The sequence below is a fragment of the Aspergillus neoniger genome, assembly GCF_003184625.1.
Source record: "Aspergillus neoniger CBS 115656 unplaced genomic scaffold BO87scaffold_60, whole genome shotgun sequence".
Lineage (NCBI taxonomy): Eukaryota > Fungi > Ascomycota > Eurotiomycetes > Eurotiales > Aspergillaceae > Aspergillus > Aspergillus neoniger.
The window spans coordinates 60,276-84,495 of record NW_020291188.1 but is presented as its reverse complement, the minus strand read 5'-3'; the positions used below and the strand labels follow the sequence as shown (position 1 = coordinate 84,495).

At 50.8% G+C, this 24,220-nt stretch overlaps 9 protein-coding genes across 9 annotated transcripts; 4 read left to right on the top strand and 5 right to left on the bottom strand.

Annotated features, from left to right (window-relative positions):
* Nucleotides 1-268: 268 nt before the first annotated feature.
* BO87DRAFT_401961 (TADA1 family protein) lies at nucleotides 269-1,848 on the top strand (the record flags this gene model as incomplete). Its single annotated transcript, XM_025625647.1, has 4 exons — nucleotides 269-492; nucleotides 589-925; nucleotides 1,006-1,114; nucleotides 1,190-1,848. 4 exons carry the CDS (start codon nucleotides 269-271, stop codon nucleotides 1,846-1,848), a joined length of 1,329 nt encoding a protein of 442 aa, XP_025474230.1.
* A 791-nt stretch (nucleotides 1,849-2,639) lies between these two features.
* On the bottom strand, nucleotides 2,640-6,149 carry BO87DRAFT_411029 (U4/U6-U5 snRNP complex subunit PRP6). Its single transcript, XM_025626392.1, has 3 exons — nucleotides 5,705-6,149; nucleotides 3,292-5,584; nucleotides 2,640-3,222 (listed from the first exon to the last, which is right to left on the bottom strand). The coding sequence occupies exons 1-3, from the start codon at nucleotides 6,085-6,087 to the stop codon at nucleotides 3,079-3,081; spliced, it is 2,820 nt and encodes a 939-aa protein (XP_025474229.1). The 5' UTR covers nucleotides 6,088-6,149; the 3' UTR covers nucleotides 2,640-3,078.
* A 135-nt stretch (nucleotides 6,150-6,284) lies between these two features.
* On the top strand, nucleotides 6,285-7,938 carry BO87DRAFT_381098 (dimethyladenosine transferase). Its single transcript, XM_025624453.1, has 3 exons — nucleotides 6,285-6,572; nucleotides 6,644-6,865; nucleotides 6,928-7,938. Exons 1-3 carry the CDS (start codon nucleotides 6,387-6,389, stop codon nucleotides 7,681-7,683), a joined length of 1,164 nt encoding a protein of 387 aa, XP_025474228.1. The 5' UTR covers nucleotides 6,285-6,386; the 3' UTR covers nucleotides 7,684-7,938.
* On the bottom strand, nucleotides 7,778-10,134 carry BO87DRAFT_411027 (GTPase-activating protein GYP1; the record flags this gene model as incomplete). Its single annotated transcript, XM_025626391.1, has 8 exons — nucleotides 7,778-7,939; nucleotides 7,996-8,088; nucleotides 8,154-9,037; nucleotides 9,094-9,581; nucleotides 9,667-9,753; nucleotides 9,891-9,915; nucleotides 9,950-9,975; nucleotides 10,076-10,134. 8 exons carry the CDS (start codon nucleotides 10,132-10,134, stop codon nucleotides 7,778-7,780), a joined length of 1,824 nt encoding a protein of 607 aa, XP_025474227.1.
* Nucleotides 10,135-11,183: 1,049 nt separating this feature from the next.
* BO87DRAFT_391617 (uncharacterized protein) lies at nucleotides 11,184-11,573 on the top strand (the record flags this gene model as incomplete). Its single annotated transcript, XM_025624972.1, has 2 exons — nucleotides 11,184-11,227; nucleotides 11,291-11,573. 2 exons carry the CDS (start codon nucleotides 11,184-11,186, stop codon nucleotides 11,571-11,573), a joined length of 327 nt encoding a protein of 108 aa, XP_025474226.1.
* A 1,401-nt stretch (nucleotides 11,574-12,974) lies between these two features.
* On the top strand, nucleotides 12,975-14,569 carry BO87DRAFT_321482 (heterogeneous nuclear ribonucleoprotein HRP1; the record flags this gene model as incomplete). Its single annotated transcript, XM_025619934.1, has 4 exons — nucleotides 12,975-13,011; nucleotides 13,080-13,243; nucleotides 13,310-14,381; nucleotides 14,433-14,569. 4 exons carry the CDS (start codon nucleotides 12,975-12,977, stop codon nucleotides 14,567-14,569), a joined length of 1,410 nt encoding a protein of 469 aa, XP_025474225.1.
* Nucleotides 14,570-15,661: 1,092 nt separating this feature from the next.
* On the bottom strand, nucleotides 15,662-17,895 carry BO87DRAFT_321485 (transient receptor potential ion channel family protein; the record flags this gene model as incomplete). The annotated part of the gene is made up of 2 exons (XM_025619935.1): nucleotides 15,662-15,981; nucleotides 16,041-17,895. The coding sequence occupies 2 exons, from the start codon at nucleotides 17,893-17,895 to the stop codon at nucleotides 15,662-15,664; spliced, it is 2,175 nt and encodes a 724-aa protein (XP_025474224.1).
* Nucleotides 17,896-20,628: 2,733 nt separating this feature from the next.
* Nucleotides 20,629-22,416, bottom strand: BO87DRAFT_209981 (MFS transporter). The gene is made up of 3 exons (XM_025618617.1): nucleotides 21,988-22,416; nucleotides 21,355-21,888; nucleotides 20,629-21,297 (listed from the first exon to the last, which is right to left on the bottom strand). The coding sequence occupies exons 1-3, from the start codon at nucleotides 22,283-22,285 to the stop codon at nucleotides 20,651-20,653; spliced, it is 1,479 nt and encodes a 492-aa protein (XP_025474223.1). The 5' UTR covers nucleotides 22,286-22,416; the 3' UTR covers nucleotides 20,629-20,650.
* A 131-nt stretch (nucleotides 22,417-22,547) lies between these two features.
* On the bottom strand, nucleotides 22,548-23,979 carry BO87DRAFT_391613 (MmgE/PrpD family protein; the record flags this gene model as incomplete). Its single annotated transcript, XM_025624971.1, has 2 exons — nucleotides 22,548-23,445; nucleotides 23,525-23,979. The coding sequence occupies 2 exons, from the start codon at nucleotides 23,977-23,979 to the stop codon at nucleotides 22,548-22,550; spliced, it is 1,353 nt and encodes a 450-aa protein (XP_025474222.1).
* Between the last annotated feature and the right edge of the window lie 241 nt (nucleotides 23,980-24,220).

Sequence of the window (24,220 nt, the reverse complement as noted above, 5' to 3'; positions counted from 1 at the left end):
ACTTAACTAACCACCTCGAACTTCCTCATCCGTCTGGCCTGCCTTTGCCCTCCCTTCTCCTTCCACCTCCCCCCTCCCATCGCCCATCAATTTGCTTGTCACTGTCTCTCCATCTGGCGTGTCGACCACACCGTCTGACACGCTTTACTCCGATCGTTTTCGCCTCCGGTTTTCCTGGATCTGGTATGACTCGCGCTTCATGAAGGCGTAGTTCTCCCCACCCCCGGCTTCGCGCAGCCCGTCGCGCTTCGGCGAGCCCTCGCAAACCATGCAGATCGATCCGGCTGCTCTGAGTCGGACAGACTCGGCCTCTACTACAATAGCCTCGTCCAAAAGCACTGCTCCAAATGCTCCGCCAACGCAGAAGTCTACCAAAGCCCTCATTTCCGTGCCGCGCCTGGACCTCGAGCCCATCTACACCGAGCTGAAGGCCGCCATCGGTGACAATTGGGCCGACTACAAAGAAGCTACCTCGCTCTTTCTTCTAGGTATGTCTGTGCATTGTCACGTCTATCCCACTCTCTTTTTGCGAGAGTCTATCTATACTGTTGTTCTCGACATTCCTGTCTCCTCTTATCTTCTTATAAGCCTCGGTCCCACTTTTACCCTGAATGCGTATGCTGACGCCGCCCTTCTCTCCCAACGAACAGGACAACTGAACCAGAGCGAATTGTCGTCGCGAGTCGATCATATAATATGCGCCGATCAAAAAACTGAGCATCTACATAACAATTTCGTATGCGCGATTATCGGCAATCTTACAAGGGATCTTCCAGATCATGGTGTCGCAAGTTGGGTGTCGGCGAACGACAAGCCGTCCGTCGTGTCAAAGCCGACATCGGGCGATGCCGCTGAACAAAGGCTCAAGACGGAGGTTATGCAACTCCCTCCCCGGGATCGTCGACGAATCAAAGCTATCCCCGAGGTATGCGACCTGATCCAGAGATGCGACAGCTTCCCCCCTGATATGTGCGCGTACAAGGCTGACGGTGGATCTATACAAAGCGTGACCCCCATGAACTCGCACCCAACGAATTGGAGGAATATCATTTGGCGAAACAGATCAAGTTGCCAAGTCAAGTACCAGCTAGTGCGGGCGGGTTGAATAAGACAAGTAGGTTCATGCCTGGCATCTCGGCTTTTTTCTTTTGCTCGACCGAGTGTCGCTAACCATTCTGGTTCCTGGAAGACTGGGAACTCGAAATTCGAAAACGATATGCACAGCCTCTGGCGTCAGAGTCCGGCGAATTTCCGGACGCCGAATCTATCCACGCACGTATGGTTCCCATCTGCTACGAGGAATCAATCGTCAGCGGTGCAAGCCTTCCCTGTGCCGAGTTCATGGCGATCGCAACGGAGACTTTTGTCAAGGAAGTTCTATCCGTGGTATTCTCGCGGACGAGATCGAACGGCCCTTCAGGCACAATCAACGGCATGATGATGCGCAAGTACCGACAGCAGCTCGAAAGTGAGGAACTGGCATTCACACGAGGCGAGATCGTCAAGGATAGCGCGACCGGTCTTCTCCCAGTCGAGGCCAAGGAGGCGAGCACCCGAAAACCCTTGGGCGTGCGAGATCTCCGATTATCCTTGGAACTTGGCGGTGGTGTCCTGAGTCATATGCCTCTACTCGTGGATCAAATCATGGGTGGGTATCTCGAGGATGAGTTAGAAACAGACAAGCAAGACCGGGTCGAGGAGGTGATCGATGTCCCCGACACAAAGCCCGACAGTTACATGGACGAAATGGACGTGGATGAGGCGGAGTTCGACTGGGAAGGTGGGACAGTCACGGATCGGGAGCAATTGGGTGCCCTTCTGGATGAGTGTCTGTCAATGGCCTCGTGAGAGAAGTCATTCTCCGCTCCTCTCCAGTCCTGGCTGGCCTCTCTTTTCTACAAAATCTCTTTCTGTCCTTCTGTCTTTTCCTTCCCCCTTCACTGTTACCCCGGTTTCTTGCTTCTTTGATCCAAACAGGATCAAACACCGCATCATCCCGGTCTCGCAGAGGAGGTGAAACAGGCGTCTTGGGAGTCATCGGGGGAAAGCCATTATCGTCAATTTTTTGCATCTGGCGCGGAGTTCGAAGAATATCGATTTTTCTCTTTTCTTCTTCTATCTTATACCTCTTTTCTCTCTCTTTTAAAACTTCCTCTTTGTTCCCTACTGTCCGAGTTATCTTACCCTCCATCCCTCCTTTCTCCTTCCCTCTTTCTTATTTTCTCACCCCTCGAGCTGTCACACCCATACCGGCCACAATCAAGTTTCTTTCTCGGTCGTGGTCCAATGCGGACACTTTGTACCCTCGGTACGAATCCCTTGACGTGCTGGATCAATATTCGTCTGCAACCAGGGTTTATATCCGCCCGTGGAAGAGAACCAGGGAATGGACAAGGATACCATACCTATCTTAACCTCCCAAGCAACATGCGCTGGACATATCTGCAGATGTGCATGGCCCCAATGTCATCTCGACTAGAGGAAGACGTTACTTATAACCCGAATTCGGGCATCCTTCAGGATGAACAGTTTGTTCGCCCGCTCTTTACTATCTATATACCTGGAGGGAAAACGTGAAGGATCTACATGCTTGTTGGCGCAAACTGGTGGTGAATAACGATAGGAAGAAGAATCGTGTTGTGTGTTTGCTATTTATTGTACATTATCTTGTCTTCCATTCTTGGCTTGCATATGCTTGCTGGAAACCGTTTTACCGGGTGATCATGATAGAGAGAAAGAGAGACCTCATGAGACAGACTTCTATAAGAGAAATGTCTCAGCAACCCCGCCACACGCAGGACCAATTGGTTGTATGGTTGGTTTGTGTGCAACTGCAACACTCTTAATGCAAGGCTAAGGCCGATATTGACCTGTATGCAATTTCCAGAGGTTCCTCCTTATAGTTATAATTGTTTTGTAAAGATATAGCCAAACCAACCAAGCGGAGAGCGGTTGGCTGGTGAACCACTGTTTCACTTCGCCTGAAACGCCAACGTATCCTCCAGGGCAATGAACTGGATATCGTAAGGAAAGATGAACACGCGAGGTCAAGAAGGCAAAGCCTCATCAAGACATCAATTATGTCAGACGGTCTGCGACCATCTTCAAGATTTCTTCTGTCGACTTGAGCGCGTTGGCGGGGTCTTTGGCTACGGATTGCCAGACTTCTCCGTGCTTGGGCTCGGTCGAAATACACTTGGATATTACATCGGCGCGTTTTTCCTGGGGATGATCGTTAGTCACGTACACCCTGAAGGGATTATTCTTTTCAATCATCAATGTAAGACATACCTCTGTGCCATGCTGCAACAAGAACTTGTAGTACCAAGCCCATGCGTCGCCCATATCACTATCCGAGACAATGGCTTTCTCGAACCAGGTGAGTGCTTTTTCCAATCGGCGCTCACCCCAAAAGATCCGCGCGACGGTAATAAAGAGAATTGGATCGTTGTCGGCCTTCTTAATCGCTTCTAGACTCCGAGCTTTCCGTTGCGCGCGCGGCTCTAGGTGCCAAATGCTTTCACTCCATAGTAACCCAGAGGTAGGGACTTCTTGCAATGCCTTGGCCATTAGGACCTTGGCCTGGGCAATGTTGTTTGCTCGGCGCTCAACGCGCACACTTTCGGTCCAAAGCTCTGGACTCTTGGGGACCGCAAGGCGGGCACGGTCGAGTACTGAACGAGCCTTGACGACAGCACCGGCCTTTTCTTCCAGTCTTGAGGCCAAGAGCCAGAGTGGGATGGACTTGTTGCAGGCTCTGGTTCCGGTTCCGTAAGCTTCCCGAGCCTGTGGGTATTTGTTTTGGGCTTCGTAGATCTGCCCCTTCATCATCCAAAGTTTGTCCGCCTTGGGATAGATTTGAAGTCCTTGGTTCACCAGATCGAGCGCCTCATCAATGTTGCCGAGCTGTCGCTCGAACGCGACGCTCTTTATCCAAACGCGGTCCGTACCCGCTTCGCGTCGAGCAGTTGCAAGAAGTTCTCTGGCTTCGGATGTTTGGTTGGCATCGGCCTCCAGCTTGACAGCAGCCAGCCAGATATCCTCGTTGTTGGGATTTTGGTTGAAGGCACGGCCGAGCACTCTCCGGGCATCGTCGATCTCGCCGGACTGCCACTTTTCTTTGGCCAACTGCAGCCAGAGTTCCTCACTTTGTGGGCATGCCTCAACGGCCTTTTCAAGGACTTGCCACAACGCTTCTTTACTACCATGGTTGCGCTCCAGTTCAGCTGCCGCAATCCAGATTGAACGACGGTTGACGAAAACACGCAGCGCGTAGGCGTAGATAGCCCTGGCTGTCTCGTACTTTCCCCTGGCAATACTGGCCTTTGCATCATCCATCCAGATGTCTTTGCGATCGTCATCCTCATCCAGGCCCCATCCGAGTGTTTCGCGGATGATGGCGCCACAGGTGAGGATAGCACCCTCTTCTTCGCACTTCTCTGCCTCCGCTATCCACTCTTCCCGTTTGAGCATGGCGTTTTCTCTCGCGAGGGATTGGACAGCTCTCTTCATCACGTTTACCTTCTCGAAGGTACCCATCTGCTCCTGCAGGCGGGCAGCAGCGACCCAGACTTCGTGGCTGGTGGGAACCGCTTTACGGGCGGCATTGAGAACCTTCTGGGCATTCTCCGGTGTCTCCAGACGAGCCAGGGCTAGCCAGAGCTCGACAGAAAGTGGGATCATCTCGACTGCCTTCGCCAGAAGCAGACGTGCATCGGCAGGGTCATCCTCAAGGTTGACGGCTTCTTTCCATATCGTCACAGACTGAGGTATGTGAAGAATCGCCTGTCTAAGAACGTTCTTCTTCGCGCGAGGCTCAGTCTCCAATCGCATGGCTTCGATCCAGAGTCTTGTAGAACGGTCATTGTTCTTAATGGCATTAGCTGCAATCACCTTGGCATTATGGCCCTCGTTAAGGCGAATGTTTTCAAGCCAGGCATCTTCGCTTTTCGGGCACAACTCGCAACCCTTGGCGATTACATTCCTGGCGGTCACAATTTTACCGGCTAATTCTTCTAGACGCGCCAGCGCAATCCACCCCGGCGCATGCTTAGGATTCGTTTTCGTTACAGATTCCAACAGAACGCGGACCCGCTTAATGTCTCCGATTTCTACTTCTCCAGCTTTCAGCTCAGATTGCGTGAGACTTGTAAGGTAGCCCTTCGGGTCGATGTTGGTAGCGCTTCCAGAGGCAGAATCCCCAGATGATCCCATGGCGGCTTGGTCGAGCCTGACCTTCAGGACCTTATCACGCGCAGCACTGATGTCTGCGAAATTGGTGATTGTCCCATCAGCTGCCTCCGCTCCATTGGCTGCCGTCTGGGTCCCATCCTCCGCAATTGTTGTCTCAAATTGGGTCGAGTCTCTTGCGCTCGCGATCACACTGTCCGGTACTGCGTAGAATCTCTGCCGAAGGTTCTGCTTTGCGCGTCGGTTTTTTCCGGTGAGATCTCCCACCTCCGGGAGGTTAGCCCACTCGTCCTCGGAGACCGAGGCTAAGGATCGTTTTAGATCTGCAAATTGCTGCTGGATCTTGGGATTTTTGCGTTCGTAGTCTTCTCGTTCTTGCTGTTCGCGAGCTTCCCTGTGAATGATGGAGGAATTACGTCGGTAATCTGTCCAAACAAACCGCATATGGAGAAGCGGATGAACAAATCGCTTCATAAAAATAGCAGAAGGGGAGGCAAAAGGGCGGAAAACTAACCTTCTCATCTTCCGGCGCTTGTCCATCTTTTCATCCACCTCTCTGTAGATGCGGTCCGCCTCGTCATCCTCTTGGTCGAATTGACCGTACGCGAATAGCCCGACTTCATTGTCCGGATCCTGAAACCGCTCGTCATCTTCCTCTTCGTCCGGCTTTTCATCTTTACCGCCCTTCTCTCGCCCTGCGCCATAAGCTGTGGGAGGAGCAGCTCCAAGCAGCTGGGCCCGTTTTGCCAGCGCCGCCTGGATCTGTTCTGGCGTGGGGCCTTCTCGCGCGGGTCCGAGATCTGAACGGGTGGTGAAGCCAGTGGCACCGCGACCAAGACCGGCGACGTAGTTCTCGGGAGCGGTTTGGCTCAAAAAGTCCTTACGCCCAGACGCCATGGCGAACGAGGTATACAGACCAGGGAACCGGGAGTGTGACTGAGGAAGAGCTGGGAAAGCTGTTCGCAAGAGCAATGCGGATGGCAAGAGCCCTCCGACGATGAGCGAAACGCCGGGCAGCCGCAGAAACGTAGTTCCGAGCCGCTAATCTTATCAGAAACCCTCCGCACTTTTTTTTGTTCAAGCCCAAAGACAGAGAAAGAGAAGCGATAACCCGTTAAGGATATACCTCTCCAAAAAGGCTGTCTCGTGAGGATTTGGACTGCTCATTTGGAGGCCTCGCGACTCAATCTGTCAAGATGCCTAAGGTCAAACAGCAGAAGCGCAATAGCGCTTCGAAGGCCAGTCCCTATGCCGATGCGGCGGCGAAGACGAAGGCCGCCAACACCGTCTTCAAAATGAATACCGATCTCGGTCAGCACATCCTGAAAAACCCTGGCGTGGCTCAACGAATTGTCGACAAAGCCGAGTTGAAACAGAGCGATGTAAGTTGCCCACATAGTTGTCCCATGTACTCTACGGATTTGTCTAATCTGGGTGGGGCTTTCTTGTATAGGTTGTTCTCGAAATTGGTCCTGGTACCGGTAACTTGACCGTGAAGATCCTCGAACAGGCAAAGAAAGTTATCGCCGTGGAGCTCGACCCTCGAATGGCTGCTGAAGTCACCAAGCGTGTTCAAGGCACACCTGCCCAGAAACGCTTAGACGTTATCCTTGGAGACGTGATCAAAACAGAGCTTCCATATTTCGATGTTTGCATCAGTAACACGCCGTATCAGGTACGTTCTATACTCTATCTATCTCTTCAAAGTGGATAAAAGGCTGATTAGTTGCCCGCTAGATCTCCTCTCCCCTCACATTCAAACTTCTCGCGACATCTCCGGCGCCCCGCATCTGCGTTCTCATGTTTCAACGAGAGTTTGCTCTAAGATTGTTCGCTAAGCCAGGCGATAAGCTCTACAGTCGACTCTCTGTCAATGCTCAGATGTGGGCTAAGATCGACCACGTCATGAAGGTGGGCAAGAACAATTTCAAGCCCCCTCCGCTGGTCGAGTCGAGCGTTGTCCGTCTGGTACCTAAAAACCCCAGGCCTCAAATCAACTATGATGAGTGGGACGGGCTTCTGAGAATCCTGTTCGTCCGGAAGAACAAGACAATCCGGTCAAGTTTCCTTGGCAAGTCCACAGTCATGGATATGTTGGAAGCCAATTATCGGACATGGTGTGCGCAGAACGATATTCCAGTTGAGGATGGGCCGGCGGAAGGCGCTGAGTCTGATGCGATGGACATTGGCAACGCGCAAGACGAGGAAGATGATGAGGGTGAAGACGAGCCTGACGAGGGCATGGACGTGGACGATGAAGACGACGTACCCGACTTCTTCAAGGAACAGACGAACGCGCGTATTCAAGAGGCTCTTAAGAATCGGCCTAGTCGTAAGAAGAAGGGAAAGGTAGCAGAGCTCGTCCGGGAGAAGGTACGGCAGGTGTTGGAAGATGAAACACGCCTTGCCGACAAGCGTGCAAGGATGTGCGATGAAAACGACTTCCTGAAGTTATTGTGGGCCTTCAACCAGAAGGGCTTCCATTTCAGCTGAGGCTAATAAGCCTGGGAATCGGAGATTACGTCTCCTTTTCGGAACGCCATATACTAATGAAACAGGTGATATTATTAATGACTCATGACTGTCGTCACTGCAGGTCATCCTCTGGAGTTCGTTCTCCAGCCGGACGAAGATGAGCCCTAGAGTCCTGGAAGAGACTTTGCCAGATGAATGCTTCGCTCAGCAAGAGTTCCACATCTTTATCCGTCCAATCCTTTGTGGGAAGTGCTTGCAGAAACATCATTATCTCCTATTGTCGTTTAGCATTAACTGTACGGTATCCAGAACCTTTAAAATTATACCCACCTGGAAATCCATCTTCACCAGCTGGTCTGACCATTTCACAAGGAAGGCTGCACAAACGTATAGGTGAAACCTCGAGAAACCCTGCTCCTCTGCCTAATGATATGGTCAGCATACCTGATCTACATCTGGTGCAATAGGGATAACCTTGGTTTGCTCACCATATACGTGTCCCACATCCGTATAGTATTTTGTACACTCATCTCACGCATGAGAAGACAGTTCATCCACCGGAAACTGAATTGCATGAACTCTACTCCCTCCTGCTCCAAGTGCTTGGCCAGTGTAGAATCAATGCGCATCGTCAAATCACGCAGTGCCCTAACTTGTCGGTGAATACCCGGTTGAGCATAGATATAATTGTCCTGAATACCATCAAGTAACTTGGTAAGACACCAGAACGTATCTGCCTCCACGGCATCCAGCACACTCCTGGGCAACTGGCCAGGATCCATGCCCCTCTCAACATTAAGATCAGTTACATACGTGCCCAAAAAGACCTGCCAGAACGGTGTGACGAGGTCATTGATACCTTGCACGTATCCGCTCGCCGGGTGTCGGATAGCCCAAACATAGAGGATCTTTTCCAACGATCGTTGAGTAGCTTCGTAGCTGTAAAGTTGAATATGAGGGCTAGTCCGAGGAACATCAATGCTGATTTGATGCCATATTGCCTCATCCAGGCCCCTGCCACGCCCAGCGCTCGACGAAGGCGGATTTCCAGAACCAGCCGCACTCCCGCGTTCGAAGGCTTGTCGAACCCCGTCTAAATATTCCTTACGCTTTCTTTCGAGGGTAGGAATGCGCCTTTCACTATTCGTGGGGAGGTATCCAAGGAGCAGTTGCCAGGTCATTGCGCGAACTTCATCGGGGACCCCTGACCAGGCCAGATTCCTCAGATCTGACAAGGGAACGGTGCTTGTCTGGAGAAGACGTTTGAACTTGTTTATTCTCGAAATGCGGCTGTTGTACATATCCAGCTCTTTGGGCGATGCATTTTTGGGAGGGGGCGCGTGGTTTATGAGGTTCAAGGCGTTGGCGGGGTCTGAAAAAGAAAAGAGGTTAGTACGTTCCAGCGTTATAACGAGGACAGTTTCATACCTTTCAGGATTTCTTTATACTGAGGTCGCAGTATCTTACCCTCCCCAGTTCCAGCAGTAGGATACATAGGGACACCGCGCTCTTCAGCGATGTCCGAACTATTGGCCCGTTGCCGATTGGTTCCTAAACCAACCCCGAGTGATGAGGCGGTACTAGCAAGCCCCCCACCTGGGTCAGCAGGCTTAAGCTGAGAAGTGCCAGCTCGCTGCGACTGTTTCTTCCGCATGCTGGTAATACTAGGGAGACCAAACTCGTCCTCATCGTCATCGTAGACAATGTCTTCCTCCCCCTCTTCATCTTCGTAATCTTCTCCCAATCGGTCGGGGCCCCAGGAATCGATCCCGCCATCCATTATGTCAGAGTAGGAAGTAGTATGAGGGGAGGTAGACCACCCGCCCGACCGTAGGGGTGAAAGCGACGTGTGTTGGATATTGGCAGAGGATGACCGAGGCGGTGTCCGCGGGCGCGCATGCTGCTGCGAGATCCCTCTATTGGGGGAGGCGCACAGGTCAATGAAATGAAAGAGCCAAGCGCGAAGAGAGGAGAAAACCAAATGACATGCAATGCACTAACTTTAGTATGTCAGCGTGCGAGTATGAGGCACCAACAACCGTGTTCTGCTCATGTTGCGTCGAGGCCGCTTGATTATGGGATACCGATCTTCCCTTCCAGAACGGCGAATTCACCCGCCTTTCAGGGGAGGATTAGCGCGAGAAATTCAAAAATAGATGCTATGAGATTCCTTCAATGGTCCACAAGGGGACATTGAGCGATGGGGAGTGAAACATACTCAGCACGGTCTGTTCATTGGAAGTGGGGGAGCTATATCAGCCACTGGATCTGGAACCCAAAAGACGGGGGGTGTGAGAGGTACGAACCAACCTGGACCATCTCCTACAGAGAGTCAAAAGCGATTGGGTTAGCTAGATATTGCATAAAAAACTGAAAGAAATCAGGCTTATGAAGCTAAGGTCACGCTCACCTGTTGGCCCTTCCTCGCAGCCATTGCGTTTTTAAGGAGTGCGGAGGCAACGATAGCATCAATTGAGCAAGTCTTGGGGATCGAATAACATGGAGAGAAGCACGGAAGCCGAGTGCGGGGAGGGCTGCGGCACGTGGATTCGGTGCTGCGTCCAAAGCTGGCAGGGGTTTCCCAGCAACAACACCCCGAAAGAACAACGTTGATCTGGATTGATCTACTTTTTTGGCTTACAGATCTCTGCGCGGGGGAGGAATCAGGGTAATTGTAATTGGGTTTGGTGGTTTGTCATGCCATAATACTTACTTCGTAGTCTTCTGATGATGTTTTGCTGGTCGGGGGATAACACTCGATAAGGTCTTGCGTAAAGGTCTACTGACTACTGATACTAGCCCTTACGGACAATACCCACCTGGTAGCTTTCGTCAGGTACTGTGATGAAGCAGTACCTCCCAAAATGGAGAGATCTTGGTAGAGTATATTTTCCGATAATTTAGAATGCAGATCTATATACTAGAGTCACATATAATCATAAATAATGAGTATTCTTTAATTTTAAAAATTTCAATATGCATCAATTTACTCTTGCAGGTTGAATTATCATAATTTCATACCTACTACATAGTACTTTTCAGATTCCTTACCGATGGCCAGGATCCATTACAGTACAATACATACTATTACCGACGGGAATCTCTTACAGTACCAGCACAGCGTACTTGCCCAGTCAGCCAGTCCGTCACTCTTGACTCTCTCTCCCCGTCGCTCTCGCCTCAACCTCCGCCGTGTAGCTGCTTCTCCTCTCCTCTCCTCCACCTCTTTCTTCCTCCCTCCCTCTCTGCTCCTTGTCTCTACGACTAACCCACTTCACCCTTGCTCTTGTTGCTCTCCTTTTCCTTCTCTTTACTTAACTAGTTGTTTTTCTTACCATCTCCACCGAGGCAATATTTTGGCGATAATAGTTCGTCGCCATCGGTTCGTTGATACCTCTCTAGGTCGGATTTGACTGGCTCGGTTGCCTCCATCTCAGAGTTGGTCACCTTGATCACCTTTCTTTCCTGTCCTCCGTGCGACCTGATTCTTACCTGAATTGCTCTGTTACAAGATCACCATGGCTGAACCCGAGGACGTTGAGGAAGATCTTTTCGCGGATCTGTAGGGTGCTCCATTTTACCGGGATTGTCTAGGCAGTTTCTAAACTCTATGTTTTCTTTCTAGCTATGAAGCCGACGACAATACAAGCCATACCATACCCAGTACGGAAACTTCAAAATCTGTCGATCCTATGCCCTCGGCTGCACCTATCAATCCTTCCCAAATCCCTATTCAGTCTGTTGAAACTGGCCCCATCGAATTCGAGACAGACGCTTCATACCATCACCCGTATCAAGGAGTCCACCAGAACGGCACGGATCATGTAGGTACTGGACGTGCACATCATGCCATGTCTGGTGGTGGTGAGTCCGAGCCTCGAGGCACTGGTATTAAAGAAGACGGGTAAGTGCTACCTCTGTTAGAGACTTCGTGCAATTTTTGTTTTCCTTGCTTGTACCTTGATTGCAATTGGACACGTGAGTGTTCATGCGCGATATAAATCGACCCCGTTTCACACTTATGCTGGGTTCTTTTTCTATCCTCTGGCGGGGATGGCTCATGGTAGGTTGGGAATGCCGGTGATATTCGCACACGTACCGCCTTTCCTGCTGTGCACCGTGAACGTAACTAGTGAGTTGGGCGCTGGAAGCTGCGCATCAAAAATCTTCAGCGGCTGGGCCAATGGTTCCTGGGGTGGGCTCTACTAAGATATACGGGCTTGGCGTCATGGGCAGAAGGATGAGGTTCTTAATCTAAGTCGAGGTCTTATCCGGTTGGGTCATCGTTGTTGCTAGATGGACGAATTCTCGGATAGCCTTGGACATGCAGCTTTCAGGCTCTTTCTTGGGTATGGATATCAAAATCACTCGGGCGAAGGCAAATCCACCTCGGCCGTGCTCGACTTGTTTATATCTCAGCAATCCACCGTCGGTATGACTTCCGCGGTGAGATTTACTTCGGTTTCCTGACACTGCGATCCCTTGTCGCGAGCGACTATAGTACAGCCGATACTATATAGCTTCTTGTCGATATAGCTTGATAGTGCACAGCAAGGAATAACAGCCTTGGCTGTCTGGTTGGGCAATGTCGATCAGATTACCTAGCTTCGGACATGATTAGACAGACAGGCAGAGGATCCTTGGTCCAGGGAAACAAGAACAAAAAGAAAAGAAAGTTGACTTAATCCGCCTGCCATGCTCCAACCCGTGGTTCTTTTGTCACTCACGCGCACTTCTTCTGTCGTGGGATACATCTCGCCTGGCCTTTTATTATCCACTGGGTCGCCCCGTAAACCAGTGGTCGAATGACTAGAGATATCTCTGTCCTCATTAGCCAGCCGCCCTCTGGCCACCCCGGTCGGTGTATACAAGACTCGGAAGTCGGCCCGTTTCAAGGAAACCTGAAGCACATGCACGGGCTGTCACTACAATCAGTCCCATGATTGACTTTGCTCAAGCACAACCTATGCCCTTCGCGCAACAGACACTACTCGATCAGCGCGGGGAGTTAGATACCCCCATATTAGGGAGACCGGAACTTCAGGATCAGCTTAATAGCATTCACAATTAGCCTCCCCGAACAAGTGCCTGTTTCTATCAAAAGCATGGGCCATCAGCCCCCCGCCTCCCAGCAGCAAAGTCTCAGCTCCTGTCCACCTGTCTACTACTTATGCCCGCCTCTGATATCAAGATTATTTTCTCGCTCTTCGTGTCTCTATTCTTTTTTTTTTCTTCTCTTTTGCTTTGTCTGCTTTCTTCAAGCCCTCGTGGCGTGGCCTCCTTTGCTGATATCGGTATGGGTTAGGAAAATGTTCATCGGAGGTTTGAACTGGGAAACTACGGATCGTATGTATATTCCAAACACTACCAGTTCTATTCAAATCAAGTACAGCGTGTCTAACACAATGACCTAGAATCTCTGAAGGACTACTTCTCTCAATTTGGAGAGGTACAGGAATGCACTGTGATGCGAGACAGTGCTACTGGTCGCTCTAGAGGTTTTGGGTTCTTGACTTTCAGAGATCCGAAGACAGTGAACACTGTCATGGTCAAGGAGCACTACCTGGATGGGAAGATTGTAAGAACCTCTTTCATCCTAACACGCAGACCATTGTCGAATTATAAGCTTATTTTTGAATGACAGATCGATCCTAAGCGTGCGATCCCGCGTGACGAGCAAGAGAAGACTAGCAAGATCTTTGTTGGTGGTGTCAGCCAAGAGGCCAACGAACATGACTTTAAAGAATTCTTTGCTCAATTTGGCCGCGTCATCGATGCCACCCTGATGATCGACAAGGATACTGGTCGTCCCCGTGGCTTCGGATTTGTGACCTTCGATAGCGAGACTGCCGTGGAAGCCGCTCTGTCGGGCCCCTTGGAGATCTGTGGGAAGCCCATAGAGGTCAAGAAAGCTCAGCCAAGAGGCAACCTGCGTGATGAGGAAGACCGCAGGTTCCGCCGCGGCAGGGACGCTTTCCGAGAGGGTGGTCAAATGGGGGGTGATGGTTCCCAGCAGCAAGCGGGTGCACCGGGACAGGCCAACATGGCTGGTGGATTAACACCACAAATGATGGCACAGTACTGGCAAAGGATGCAGCAGTATTTTGCTTTGATGCAACAGCAGATGGCTGTCGCCGCCGCTCAGGGTCAGGGAATGGGCGGAATGGGAATGGGTGGAATGAACCCTGCCATGATGCAGCAAATGCAACAGATGAAGCAGATGCAACAGATGCAGATGGGCAACAATCAGCCTCAAGGCAGTCTCAGTCCTCCTTCGCAGAGCGCAACTCCTCAAGCCATGCCGAACATGATGAACCCCGCTATGATGCAGCAAATGCAACAGATGCAGCAGATGCAGAGCCAAGGGCAGGGCAGCAACGTCGGGGGCATGCCGGCCCAACTGGGAAATGCTATGGGAGGAGGAGGTGGTGGTGGTGGTGGTAGTGGTAGTGGTGGAGGAACACCAGGCAGTGCTAATGGAAATGGGAACTTTACTGGTCCTCGAGGGGGGCCTGGTTATAACGCCCAGGAACAAATTGCTTTTGAACAGCAAAAGTATGAGCAGCAGCAGGTACGCCGAGCCATGGAAAACCGGGCCTTTTCGCCGTACCAACAGGGCGGGCCCACTTCGTGGGAAGGCATGTACGATGAAGTACCCCAGCCTAACATTCCTACTGGACCCCAGGCCATGAACCGTGCTGGAAGCATGGGACGCGGTATGTGATGATTATAGATGTCTGCCTTTCCGCTAGCTGACCCAGATGCAGGACCCACTCCGCAACCTCAAAGCGCTGCCCCGGCGAACGCTCCCACAGGACCCAAGAACGCTGGCAAGCCAGGCGCCAATTATCGTGGAGGTGGACGAGGAGGACACCGCGGCTTCCATCCCTATGCCCGGGGATAAGCCGGTATCCTTCTTTTGTGTGTGCGAATAGGTGTATCGTTCTGCTGTCGTCTCTTTCCGTTCTCTTGTTACTGTCATGGTTTTGGTCCTCCTCCCATCAAGTTTTCCCGCCTCCCCTATTGCAACTGCTGCTGCCTTTCGTAACAATGGGGGGATGGATCTATCTTATCTCATACTCATAGTATGACCATTACAACGGTTGGTGAGGGGAGGCGACGTCCTGCCATCATTGATGATGTCTAATGTAACTTTCCGAGTGATGCTTTCATTCATTTTCCCTCTCATGGCTGCTTTTTACCCCCTGTCGAAGTCTGGAGTCTCCTCGGCGGAAGGTTTCGAATCGAACCAGAAAAACCCAGAGTCGGTGTTGTTGCATATAATCTAAATTGGCGTTACCCTCAGTACTTCTTATGTCAACTTTTCAGTTCGAAAACCAAAATCACTGTCCTTGTTTTCCCAACTCCAAGCCGTATCCTGCGCTCATCGCAACGTAGCTGCAGGACTTACGTAGTCAAAACCAAGTTTTCCCCAGATATTAGATGACCTTGACCATCCAGTTCGGGTTTTGCAATCGCTATGATCATGACTAGGGATGAGTATATTCAGGTTGAATGCTTTCAATTTGGAGTTCTATCTTTCTAGTACAAGATGTAGGTCTCAGCACCCTCAAATCCGGCTGAGTGTGTGAGCAGAGAGTGCAGCTTGCGCGTCCTGTCAACGCATTATTTCCCCGCAGGCTATCCACAATAACGGGGTCAAGACAATGCGTAGGAGCAATCCCCTATGAGCGCCAATTTACAAGAAAGCCTGAAAGCTAGAACTAGGTATGAATGGTAATGGCAATGGTGGGAATCAGATGGGACAGAACAGAAAAGCAGACAAAGGGTAGTAAGAGAGTCAGAGAGGGAAAAAGGAGCGGCGTAACAAAATTGCAATAAATACCAAGATCCACCATCAACCAAATCAAGTACGCTAAATTCGTCAAATTTGCCTGACACAAAAAGTCTATGTTCAATATGTAAGATGATGAATATTGGGTCGAGAAAAGAAAGTATTGGTACGTCGTCATGTGCCATCCAGCGCAAACGGGCTTCAGTAAGCGAACCCATAGCCCGGGGTTGTGGCATGGTGCTTTTCGGGGTTTTCATGGCTGTCATGGCTTCGGCGGCTTTCTCGACTTATACTTCGACCATTGATGTCTTCAAGAGGGTAGCTTGAATCAACCAACCGATCCGTGCTACCTGTAGGGCTGTGTCGCGATTTCGAATCATGTTGATCCCGGTAAGGTTCGTAAGGACCGGTAAAGTTGAACTTGCTCATTTCAGCGAAATCCTTGCGTGGAGGATGCTCCATGAGCAGAGATTCACGGGCGTCAAGAGGGGTCAGATCGTCGAGGTCACGATTCATTTTGTCTAATAACACAACAGTCAGCAACGCAAAGAGTGTCAAACCCGGTGACTAGATCACTTACTAGCTTCCCTCTTCCGTTTAGCATGAGGGTTTTCGCGAATGCAGAGGATGATGGCGTTGGTGGCAATGAGAATGGCCAAGATACCACTCAGTCCCGACTGAATAGCAATGAGGACAATGCCGGTAACAGTTTTGGTCGTTTCCGAAAGTCCCAGCTCGTCGACGAAGATCAACACACACGCGATTGACAAGACACGAACCACTTGGACTGAAATGTTGATCCACTGGCTAGACTTGGCAACGTAAGGACGGTTCCACAGCAGAAGAGTGAGCATGAGAGCCTCCACGATGAGTTGACCAGCGCTTTGGGCAAGCCCATGACCATCTCCAGCAGCGATAACGCAACCCTTGGCAAACATGTATACAATGGCAGGGACGAAAGCCCACCAGTAGTCCTTTTTGTAGTTGTCGTAGAAAAGACTGTACTTGCGCCAGGTTTCGTCGTTGTCGTACAAATGGGACGCATCGCCTTCGGCCTTCTTGTACTTTCGAGCCACGAACATGATCTTAAGACCAAAGTACAATAACACAGCCGTGAAAACTGTGAGCGCCACAGCAGCCAAGAGCTTCGCCGCCCATGAATCCCCACTGCTGAGCTGATAGACACACCAGATCACCCAAACGCCGTACAGCAGCAGAATCAAGTTGGTAATGGTCCGACCCAGGAGACCCCAGTAGTCTTTGCGGAAGTTGGTAAGTTTGTCCGGGAAAGAGCCGTAGAGAGCCCAGACTTCGAGGATGACCTTGAGCAGCAAGATACCAACTGCGATAGCGGCAATTAGGATAGCGAAAATGAGCAGAACAGTCATGAAGGTATTGGCTTGAGGGATGGTGAGCTCTTCGGCATAGGCCTCAATACCGGAGACGAAATGTTCGAAACTACTGCTATCATCGCTGGTGCTGTTAGACGACGAAGTAGTGTTGCTGCTATACGAAGTCGAAACCTCGCGCGCAGCTAGGTTAGCCAAGCCTGTAACCAGATCCAGTCCTCGCTTCGATTTGGAACTAGAATCCGTGCCGTCAGAGTACACGAGCGTGGCATTGATAAGATACTGGTAGCTGTTGTCGGTGAGATTGCCGCCGGTCGACTTTCGGAAGTTATCGATGGACTCCTGCATCTGACCCCAAGGGATCAAGCCCGTGCTAAAGGCAAAGTTCTTAGAAAAGCTGCGGTACACCGTCGGATAGCTGACACTGAGCATTCCATTAGTGGCCATGGTATGGAACCAACTCACGACATCACCGAAGCTGGGACTAGACGAGACAGCACCAGGGTGGCCAACAGCACCCAGAGCTGACAGCCCGCTCACGGCCAATGCCGCACCAGCCACACCAGCAGCAGCATAGGATACACCCGCAATCTGCATAGAATTGCCATTGGTTAATTCCGATTGGATGCATGCCAGCTCGTCATTGTCGGTCTTGGACAGCAATTGAAGCTTCACTTGACCATCCAAGTCTGGGATGGCGAAGGCGATGGAAGGGATTTCACTGGCGATCGATTCAGGTAAGGTCTGGGTGCCAGTCGCGGAGAAGCTACCGGCAGCAACGGGACAGAGTTGCTCCACGTAGTATTTGCTGCTGCAGGGGTCGAAAGTTTCGGAGTACAGTTGACTGCCGTAGGCATAGATGGTCAAGATGGCAGTGACATTCTGTTCTACCCCATTGGTGCCGGAAACATCGAAGACGATCTCTCTAGTAGAACGGGTGTAGGTAACGGATAGTTTGTCGACTTGGATAGCCGAGTCTGACATACACGTTATCAGACCATTGGTGCTGAGGGTATCGGCAGCGAGGGCTCGAGTGGCCAGGAGACCCAGCGCCGTAAGGGTCGAAAAAGAAGGAATGATCCGCATATTGTCAATTGATGGATGTTGTTACCCAAGGCTGTGAATGTTCAAGGTGCCAGCATCAAGAAATTCTTCACAGGGGTTATGCAGGTAAGGGAGAGTTCCTTTTCGAAAGATTGGCGACGATTATAAGGGTATATTTGACGCAAGATTGAATCGCCGATCAAGATCAAGCAGCAACTCGGCTCGCCTGATGATACGGAGATTGTTGACAGGATCAACCTGTGTAGAATGAAATCGCTTAGAGAAGGTGAATCAAACTGTTGAAGCTGCAAACAGATGCTCGAAAGAGTGTGCAGAACCGCAATACAAGATATCGAAGCAAGCCACGAGAGGGGATGCCGTTCCAAAGAGGGTGAGAACCGCACCCACACCCTCTCACTGACTTGTATCACTCGCTGTCTGTCGCAAACGTTAAGAGAGTGTAGGCAGGAGAGCGCGATTCATGAAGCACGGGGGCAGAGAGGTTTGAGAAAAAGAGAGTCTTGTGGGCAAACAGATTGTTTGCCAGCACGAGAGAAGAGGATAGGCGCTCAACTCTTGAGACTGAAGAAAAGGGGGGGGGGGTGGTGGGTTGAGGAGAGCGCGCGGCTAGGCAGAGAAAGTGAGTGATAGGGTTGTGAGTAAGGAGTGGAAACGCGCGAAAGGGACAGATGCTGGCTAACAGATCAAACCGACGGATGAGCGACGAAAAGGGAAGAAAGAAAGAACCATGCAGAACGAATGTTGGATGGAGACAACCAGACTCCGAGGATGATGGGGGTGGAGGAGGGGGAAAGAGAAGAGAGGGAGGGGAAGTGATGTGTGAAAGGAAAGATGAGATGGGATGGGACTGGATAGTAGAGTAGCTGCCTGTCTCGGTCAGTCACTGTCTCGTTTCTCTCTTTCTCTCTGTTCTAAAGTTACCTGCGACTTACAGCCCGTACTCTGCGTTACCACCACTCTAGTAGTACTACTTCCTACTGTCAGGTACCAGATAGTAGTAGTAATGTTATTGGGTATTATTGTTGGCTAACGACCATTGGCCCGGCAGGTGGTTCGAGACTCTGACCATACACAAACTGGGAGTACTAAGTTGCCCCTGAGTGTCTCGAAACTCGCCCCATGCGAGCTTCTCATTGGGCATGTAATCAGGTCCCCACCCCAGAAGAGCAGCGGGTTGGTCAGGAACGGGCGGCTGGGGCCAGTCTGGACTTGCCGCTAATGAAGCTAGTCGTCTTATTTCTGGGCTCGATCGTTTTTTTTTTTTTATTTTTCCCGGCGCCACCGTCCTGGCACAAAACCCAGTCACGATACATGAAGTCAGTCTCGTTGTGAAACCTGAAAATGGAGACTCGAACTATTCATAGCAAAGATACGATGAAAATCTTGTACTAACATAGGCTAGTTGACTGATTGTCTCTCTCTCTCTCTCTCTGTCTGTCTGTCTGCGCTACTTTTTTTATACTTTTTTTTTCTATGCACTTGGAGTGGCCTGCCTAGTGAAGATTCCAAAGTCAAAAGATCATGGGTCAAGGAAGGGGGGGGGGAAATGACCTTTTTTAACTAACAAGTAGACTAGTTAGTGGTCTAGTTACCAGCCGATAGAAGCTTGACTTTCAACCTTCCCGTCCGTGTTGATTATTCGAGTTACTATTCTCATCTCCCAGTTTCCCGAAATAAAATTGCAAGGATGGCCCTGGTATAATTACTTCATTCTACTCCAGACGTACCATCTCGCCTACACACCGTCAATTGAGTCTTGGTCGGTAAGCTGCCTGGTGGGGGTCGTGGAAAGTGACTTGGCCCTCTCTGCCCTGCCCTGCCCTACCCTACCAACATCTGTCAGCTGTGCAGAATCAGTAACCAAGTATTCCCCTTCCTGTCAGCAGTTGATACTTAGTATGTTCGCAAGGTCGATCATCGTTTAGCTTTCTCTTCATGGAGCCCATTGTCATGGACAGATAACCGTCAAACTTTCAACCTGGGCTCAACTTACTTTTTTTCCCTTTTCTGTCTTTCTTCCCACATCACTTCGCTCACACGGGAGGAGTCTCAAACAACTAGAACTAGTAGATAATTAGACGCGGTTGGCAAACGTCCTGCCTCGTTGGGGTGGTCAGGGCGAAAATGGCTCCATCATGGGCCAAATCGTGTGGCCCAATCCTCTGCCGAAGCCACGCAGTGGGGCGGGAATTAGGACTCCGGCACTCTTTTGAGTGAGAGTGAGAGTAATTGAATGAGTGATAGTAGTCTCTTGATGGCAGCCTGCGTATTGTTGTGCTTACGGTCCAAACCGTTTTGTCCCTTTTACTGGTCGAATTGATACATAATCCTGTATGTATGTATCTACAGACAAAACGTCGTCAAGTTCAAGTATCACATGTGGTCTTATCCCATGGTCTTGGAGCAGGTCCCCGACTCCACATTCCACACTCTGCGTTTTGTTGGCTCGATCCCATACTTCAGCTTTCCCATTCTTCAAAGCTCAAGGCCCTTCCAGACCGGGTCCATGGTCGGTCTCGACGTCTGAGGAATGAGTTTCCTCCCCCAGCGGATCCATTGCCTGGTTCCTGGACCATGAATCTAGAAAACAATCCACGACATCAAGATGCCTCTAATATGAAATACGTATTATCTTTCTTACATTACTATCCCACAAGTTTCACTTCAACAATCAAGTACACACTTGAATCCACAGGTCCATGGTTGATATCATCTGCAAGTGCGCTTGTATAGTAATACTTCTCACTCAAAATAGTTAGTACCCCATCTGATTACTTCATAAAATATACCGGAATGGCCTGTCAGCTTCATTCTTCCCCTCGGATTGGTTCCCACTCAAATCGCCCCCATTCTGCTCAGATTCCCTATCCAGATGCCGATTCGCCCGCCATAGCAGATACATCTGCCAGCATCCCATAACCACTACAATCAGGCATGCGCCGCACGAGATCCACATCCCCTTGCGGTAGTATGGCTTGTCGCTATCAGGGAAGACGTTCGTTCCCAAAATCGGACCGCATTGGCCGCCAGTAGCCAGGATAGCAAAGGCTCCAGCGCGCTTGGAGTCCGTGGCGTGTGTGTTACCAACCCATGTGAGAATGAGAGCTACGGACACAAAGACCTGGGTCGCCAGGAACAGGCCAAAGTACCTGACTGCCACCGTGGTCTGCGTAGCTAGCACAATGTATCCGATGGCAGCTATGAGTGCGCCACCCACGATGAAGGGCCCGCGCAAGTTGACGCGATCCGACAGAAATGCACTGATGACAATGGCTATCCAGCAAAGGACATATGGAGGAGCGCTGAGACCGTTTGATTGGATGGTCGTGAAAGCCCCCATTTCAGAGATGATGGTCGGCACAAATAATGGGAGTGAGGCGAAGCAGACATTGCATCCAAAGTACATTAGTGCTGGGGGGTAGCCTATTTGGATGCATTAGAAGAGGGGGCACAGGAGGACTGGTGCCTTTGGGTACTTACTCGTATAATCAAGCAAGGATCCCAGCACTTGCTTCAATTGCAGACCCTGGGTTTCTCGATCCCCAGGTTGTCGTAAGGAGAGTGCAACCGCGATTTCTTGCTCCCGTTCATCCAGAAATCTTGCTGTCTTGGGTGAATCGGGCAGACAAAGCCAAGCAACTATGGCCAGCAGGCATGACGGCACACCTTCTACGATGAATAGGATCCTCCATGGTCCGATTGACCCTTTGGCTTGGGAAATTCCATACGCCAGAGCACTCCCATATGCGTTCGCTAGAGCGGCTCCTGACAAGAATATGCCAGTCCGGAGGCCGAGTTTCTCACGCGGATAAAAGTAGGACAGATACAAGGGCACCCCTGGCCCATACATCGCCTCGATTATTCCCAGAAAGACTCGGCAGACCATCAGGCCGGCCCAGTTTGTACATGCTGACTGAATAGTCGAAACAAACCCCCATAGGAACACAGTGACACCTACCCACCGGTGTGGTGGGAACGCTTTCCAACCGATTGTCGTCCATTGCGACAGAATGTCTGATTGCGCTTGTTAGGAGATGCTCTAACCAAGATCAAGCAGATTTCTCATGTCGCTGCAAGAAGCAATTGATGGTCTAGGTAAGGTTCATAACTCACAGGCTATATAGAAAGCAGTAGCAAGCCAATCATACCGCCTCCCACTCAAGTCTATGTCATCTTCCATGCCTGCGATCTTCGCATTTCCCAGATTCGAGCGGTCAAGGACCGATAGACTATAAAGGACGAAGACCAGGGGCATCAGATTCCAGTCGAGTTTGCGGTAGACGCGGTTCTCATCCTCTATGCTGAAAGTCGGGCCAGCATTTCCAGGAGCATTGCCCTTCACATACTCCAATTCTGATACATCTGCCTTTACGTCAGGATTCTCGACTGCATCCCCTGTGCGGTTGCTCATGGTTGCTAGATTGTTGGCTGTCTAGGTAGTAGATACAGATCGCTGTCTCCTCAACCGTGCTCTCCGTTCCAGGCTTCCATCGCCTTTATGAGCAAAACAATTCCGAGGCTCTTAACATCGTTCCCCGCACATTTGTACAAAGTCAATGGAAAACGGCTATATGATCGCACATTGTTATCTCCTACAAGACGGGAACCGTCTTTCCCCGCATTTTCTCCGCGGAGGATCATTCTCCGCTATCCCCAGATGCGGCTTCGATGGCCTATAGGAACTGTCCAATCTGCCGGATGTCATCCTTTGTTTCCAAGTTCCAGCACCAATCGCTGATTATCTTTGCCTGTTCTGGGCCAAGAACTGAACTACACTGGCCAATAAATTTCTCCGTGAGCTGGCTGTCTGTCATGGGGGCGTCGATACTGCCAACTGCATGGTGCACATGCTTCTCTATCTGGACGCCCGGGGCTTCAAATTCAACGAGAATCCGGCATTCATCCGCTCGGATATTCTCTGCCGCCGTTGCCACAAACTTGTCTCGTACCTCGATCGTTTCCGGATTTGTGACAACGGCATCTTCATACTCTGCCGGTGTCGCCTTTCCGTGAATCAAGCCAATGGCGCCGCCGTGATAAACGCTGAACTTGGCTTCCAGCCCATCTTTAGGTTTTGTTTTTCCCGTTAGCTCCAAGACCAGTGGGTGAACTGTGACATGAACACTCTTGATATCTTGCAGTCTGAGGCTCCGCCGTTGCAGCTCACCATGTAGCCAGACACAGCCATCAATGACCGGGTGTATGACAATACCACACGGGAACGGCTTAAAGGCGTTCTTTGCAAGCTCCCATTGTCCATTGGATTCCAGGCTGTCAATTTGCTGAGTTAGCTTGTCGTCGTTACTCACGACCTTCACCCAGCCCCGCTTGGCCTCCAAAGCCTGCAAAGAACTGGTATATCCATCTGCAGCAAGAATAGCCGCCAAAAGGCCGTTTTGGGCTGCGCGCCCAGGGTGAAAGGACTTGGTGTGCGAGCCAAACATCTCACGAAGACCAGTCACCTGGGTAGCGGCGATACCGATGGCATGAGCCGTCTTCTCTGGGCTCAAGTCGAGGAGACGAGACACCGCCACTGCTGCCCCAATAGAACCAGTAGTACTAGTGATGTGCCTAAATAATGGTGTCAGTCCATCAAACAGGGCTGTTTTGGGTGAGGGGTCCGTGGGGGCGAGAAGCCTAGTAGACATACCAGCCGACATCATAGTGGCTCGGCCAGACAGCCAGACCAGCCTTGCATTCTAATTCTATCCCTGCGGCGAGAGCAGTGAGGAATTCTTGTCCAGATACTGGCCGGTCTAGTGATTGCGCAAAGCTTAGAAGAGCTGCCGCAACAGGCCCGGTAGGGTGAATGATAGTCTCCAAGTGCGTGTCATCATAGTCGTGGACATGCGATGCAATTCCATTGATCAACGCAGCATGCTGCGCATCAGCTTGGAGCCCATTAGTACCTAACAATGTTGAGGTGGGAGACCCGAAGAAGCGGGACAAAGAGTTCCGGGCAATGGAAGCAGCGGGGTGATTGCTGCCCCCGACAGTGCAGCCGACCCAGTTGTAGAAGCTCCGGATGGCCGCTTGGAGGGCGTCCGGAGGTAGCGAAGAATACGATAGAGATGCTGCCCACTGGGCAGCTTTCTGTGTAGCCATTGTTTGCTTGGAGGACTGCAGATTTGGGAAAATGAATCTACAGAGAAAATAAAATATTGGCAAAGGAAAAATGGCGAGGGAGAAAAAGAGGGTGGATGAGGGGAGTTATTTTCCAGTTCTGGTATTCTCCACCGATGCCGCGTTTCCTCTCGGTGGAGTTGAATAAATATATACATCTATCTATAGTAGTACATAGCCAAACTGATGCCCCATGAGATACTACTACTAGTAGTACATATAT

Bases quoted from the DNA above. Each gene is read 5' to 3' on its own strand.
- BO87DRAFT_411029 (XM_025626392.1), bottom strand. From the start codon at position 6,087: ATGGCGTCTGGGCGTAAGGACTTTTTGAGCCAAACCGCTCCCGAGAAC. The intron at 5,585-5,704 runs GTTAGTTTTCCG...CATCATTCACAG, and splicing joins AAGCGCCGGAAGATGAGAAG to GGAAGCTCGCGAACAGCAAG. The intron at 3,223-3,291 runs GTATGTCTTACA...GATCATCCCCAG, and splicing joins TGTTGCAGCATGGCACAGAG to GAAAAACGCGCCGATGTAAT.
- BO87DRAFT_381098 (XM_025624453.1), top strand. From the start codon at position 6,387: ATGCCTAAGGTCAAACAGCAGAAGCGCAATAGCGCTTCGAAGGCCAGT. The intron at 6,573-6,643 runs GTAAGTTGCCCA...TTTCTTGTATAG, and splicing joins CCGAGTTGAAACAGAGCGAT to GTTGTTCTCGAAATTGGTCC. The intron at 6,866-6,927 runs GTACGTTCTATA...GTTGCCCGCTAG, and splicing joins TCAGTAACACGCCGTATCAG to ATCTCCTCTCCCCTCACATT.
- BO87DRAFT_209981 (XM_025618617.1), bottom strand. From the start codon at position 22,285: ATGAGCAACCGCACAGGGGATGCAGTCGAGAATCCTGACGTAAAGGCA. The intron at 21,889-21,987 runs GTGAGTTATGAA...AAGCGCAATCAG, and splicing joins TACTGCTTTCTATATAGCCT to ACATTCTGTCGCAATGGACG. The intron at 21,298-21,354 runs GTAAGTACCCAA...GCATCCAAATAG, and splicing joins ATCCTTGCTTGATTATACGA to GCTACCCCCCAGCACTAATG.